The sequence below is a fragment of the Lytechinus variegatus genome, chromosome 6 (assembly GCF_018143015.1).
Source record: "Lytechinus variegatus isolate NC3 chromosome 6, Lvar_3.0, whole genome shotgun sequence".
In the NCBI taxonomy this organism is placed as follows: Eukaryota; Metazoa; Echinodermata; class Echinoidea; order Temnopleuroida; family Toxopneustidae; genus Lytechinus; species Lytechinus variegatus.
The window spans coordinates 17,400,679-17,404,817 of NC_054745.1; the positions used below are offsets into that span (position 1 = coordinate 17,400,679).

The window sequence follows — 4,139 nt, forward strand, 5'->3', positions numbered from 1 at the left end:
TACGTTTTTTTTTGGTCGCGCATGGTATCCACTCGTCAATGTAAGTGGCCCCCCCCCCCGGGTTTTTTTGTGACGGCGTAGGCCTTTGCAAGCAGCTATTATTATGGTAAAAAAGTAAATGAAATGTCAAGAAATACATGATAATGATTTTTATGGTACATTTTAGTAGGCCTATATCAATTCATACTTGTTATCAAAAAGAAAAAAGTGGGTCGTTACGGACCATTAAAAATGGGAAATTTGGGCATTTTATATTTAGGATAGAGCAACTGCTCGTTATAGACGTCACAATAAATCAAGCATTCTAAATTCTATCAACTCCATTTTTTGTCAAATAACACCTTCATCGATATTTTGAAATGATTTTTCTCATATTTTCATCATCTTTTTATCAGGGTGAAATTCCCCTTTAATTTACAAAACAGATTCGCAAACAATATCAAGAGTAGTGGGAGGCAAGGGTGGAAATCTAAGGTAGGGGACCAGGGGCTGGAAAACAGGCAAAAAAAAAAACAAAAACAAACTAACAAAAAAAAAAGGAAGGTTTATCACCCCCAAAAGAAGGTCGTCTCGTCCAAAATACATGTTTTACTTCGATTTAAATGATGTAGGCCTATTTCTTTCCATCATATATAAAAGAACAAAAATAGTAGGGGGACATTTGATAATGTGCCCCTACTATTTTGGGTTAGGGGGAAGTGTCCCCCTGGGATTTGCGCCCATGTGGGTGGGGGGTGTTGCACCTCCTTTCGGAATCATTATGGAACAGTGTGAATAGTCGCTGTGATTTCGATCTCATACCTATAAAAAAAATAGAACAGAAGAACGCCTTGACCACAGGCCAAAATGCCTAACAATTTTTCCGCGGCATTAGCGACTCTCGTAAGGGGCGCTCCATTTATAAATAAAGTTGCATGTGACTATGGCAACAGAATCTATCGCAGAATTGAAGCCAGAAGCGTGGGAATTTTCAAGAAAATTCAAGAAAAGAACCGGTGAGTACCGATTTAACAGTACTAATCTAATTAGTTACATGTATTGAATTATAAGAATATTCAATTTTTCGTGAAACAAAGCTTAGTTCTAAGCTAGGGCGGCCCAAATGCGCGTGAGTGGAGTCCCAGTTTCTTAACACGGGTAAGTATTGCGTTGTCGCCTAGAGTGGCATGCAGTAGTAGTTCATTGTGAATGTTGATCTATTTTAACAAACAAGGATGACAATACATGGGACTGTCAAAGAAATAATCGGCAAAGTAACACGGTTAAAAAACATTACTATCAATCAAATATAAACAGATCGGCTTATAATATACAAACCTAAGGGAACTATCCTTATATCTGTCATCTTGAGGTAAAAATAGCATCAATCCGTGTAGAAATGGGTAGTCTAAATCCTTCGAAAATAAGTTAGCGATTCATCAGACATCACGAATGCTTGTATCAGTGCGTAGTCTGCGAGCTGTCTGAACCGGTCTGAAGATCAAGCTAAAAAGAGACTCGAATCAAATACGATTTTCATGTCTGATCGAGTCTCCCGCTCCCTTCTTCTCCAAACCTCTCTCTCTCTCTAAAAGAGGCAGCAACAGTGCCTTGTGAGAGGTGAATCTAGTCTCACTATTTCAGACTCTGCTTTATTATGCACTACTCGTAATCGAATAAAGAAATTAAAAGGTCTGGGCCTGCAGACTAGGATATGCGATAGCGCCGCTGCTCACGTTTTCAGACCCCTCCCCCCTCCACACCTCATGATACGGAACGGGTTTTTTTAAAGAAAAAAAAATGACAAGCAAAAATAAAGGTTATCACTCTAAAATCAAGATGTGTGTTTTTTGGGGGGGGTGGGAATTTCTTTATTTTAGTACCAATCTGATTTCCAGGGGATTGTCCCCTGGTTCATCACACCATTTTAGTCATTCACCGGCCTGCATGCGCACCCCCGCCTGTGGAGCGTTGTGACCCAGTGGATTAGTCTTCGGACTTTGAAACAGAGGGTCGTGTTGTGTGCGCCATGAACGCCTAGCTTAGCCGGGTAATATAGGAGCGCCTTGAGCACCCAACAGAGTAGTCCACCTCCTGGACTGTTGTTATTTTGTACGACACGACTACCAAACACCAAGGCTCCTTGCAAACACCCAGCACACTACAACCCCATAACAGTACACGCATACACACACCCTGATAGTCATATGAAACAACATTTTCGGGGAAAGTGAATCAGTGGGTAAGGTGAATCACTGGGGGTAAGTGAATCAGTGGAGGGCGCGGGCCCGGGCGTGTGTGTGTTGGTTATGGTTTGCCCAATCAGTAAAAATCGTCCAGGACGTGGACTACCAACAGAGTGGATATGTGCGCAATATAAATACCCTATATTATTATCATGAATTAAGAGCCAGTCCCCCCCCCCGCCCCCCCCCCGCTTCCGCCGCCTATGGCTACACTCGACCCAGGTGAGGTTAATAACTACCCGGTAGGATTAATTCCTTGAGCGCCTATACACTGCCCAGCTATATAAAGCCGGGGTAATAATAACAGGGCCCGCTGGAAGAACAGTTTTCGGAACTAAATTTTGAATACCTATTATTGGTATTGTTCAGAAAAAACTGAAAAATCAAAATGGAATCAAAACATATCAGCGGCGGCGCAATTATTCAGATAATCACCTTAAAAAAAATAATGTTAATCCGACGTCCTAATAATGATTTTTTTTTGCAACGGTTGCATTATGAAATTAATTGGCACGCGCCGCCGCTTTTAAATTAGGTGTATCGATATAACAATACAAAAGGAAGACGACGTAGCTATAACAAGGTAATCTTCACATATCAATCGACCCCCCCCCCCTCTAAGTATCATTCACGAAACTAACATCCATGATTGATCAGAATAGTTGGAGGGATAACCGTAATATTTATCGTCTTCTACTGAAATGCTCGGCTAACCTATAAGTTTTTCTATAAAAACCTGTAAAAAAACCAATAAAAACCAGCGTCCTCTTACTATTTGTTATAATTGGGGAAAAAGAGGCAGGAACAGATTCAAATTTTTCCAAAAGGGGGCATTTTCGCTCAGAAAAACAATAAGTAAACCAAAAAAAATCTTCATATATTTTTATGGCTCCCCAAATCTCAGTGCAACTAAATTTAGCCTATGGAAAGGTAAATTAAGATTGAGAAATGTAATATAGAAAGAGATGAAAAATAAGCATTGATTAAGGGCAAGTTCCATGAAATAGGCTACATACATGGGATAAGACAATGCGACTGTTTCTTGTAACAATTAATGGTACAAAATAGAAAATCGATGCCCCTGTATATGTTCAACAGGTAAAACAAAATACCCGATATACAGTGCGTCCCAGAAAAAAACGAAGCCGAGATTTAGCGATCATTTATCATTACTTAATCATAAATAAAACAAACAAATGACGTACCAATTTAAAGCTTAGAATCTCCTCTTTCATCTGATATTATTTAGATTATTTCTCATTCAGGCATGAGTGAGCAAAGACAATTTGAAGAAAGGATATCAAAAACGCATTTGGCGGGGGGTATCTGGGTTTCAAAACCTAAATTACAGAAAATGGTCAAGATATAACAAAGTTCTGCTCATTTGAAATAAGGCTTGAATTTCAATAATTTCATAAAATGAAGAGGTTCTCCAGGCTGGCGTTCAAACTCACTCGACACTCCGTTAAACCTTTTGTTCACCATGCGATCTAGCTTCTGTGGGAACCCGGTGAAAATACAAGCCTTATTTCAAATGAACAGAACTTTTTTATTTCTTGACCATTTTCTGTAATTGAGGTACCAAATTAAAGAGCAGATATTGAACTTTTCGGAAATGTGGTTTTCTTTTCGAAACCCAGATACCCCCGCCAAATGAGTTTTTTGGTATCCTTTCTTCATATTGTTTTTGCTCACTCATGCGTGAATAAGAAATAACCTAAGTAATATCAGATGAAAGAGGAGATTCTAAGCTTTAAATTGGTAGGTCATTTGTCTATTTTATTCATGATTAAGTAATGATAAACAAATCTCGGTTTCGTTTTTTCTGGGACGCACTGTATAGTATGGTATTTTGTACACGCCCTCTCTCGATCGAGGAAGATAGAATTGAACAGAAAAGAAAACACGGCCACT

The 4,139-nt window shown here is 39.3% G+C and overlaps 1 protein-coding gene across 1 annotated transcript in view; it reads right to left on the reverse strand.

Annotated features, from left to right (window-relative positions):
- Positions 1-1,477, reverse strand: part of LOC121417111 (integrator complex subunit 11-like) — a 29,203-nt gene extending 27,726 nt beyond the window's left edge. The window contains exon 1 of the mRNA XM_041610695.1: positions 1,318-1,477. Within this exon, the coding sequence (XP_041466629.1) occupies positions 1,318-1,345 (28 nt within the window). The 5' untranslated portion in view covers positions 1,346-1,477. The remainder of the gene's footprint in view (positions 1-1,317) is intronic.
- Positions 1,478-4,139: the final 2,662 nt, after the last annotated feature.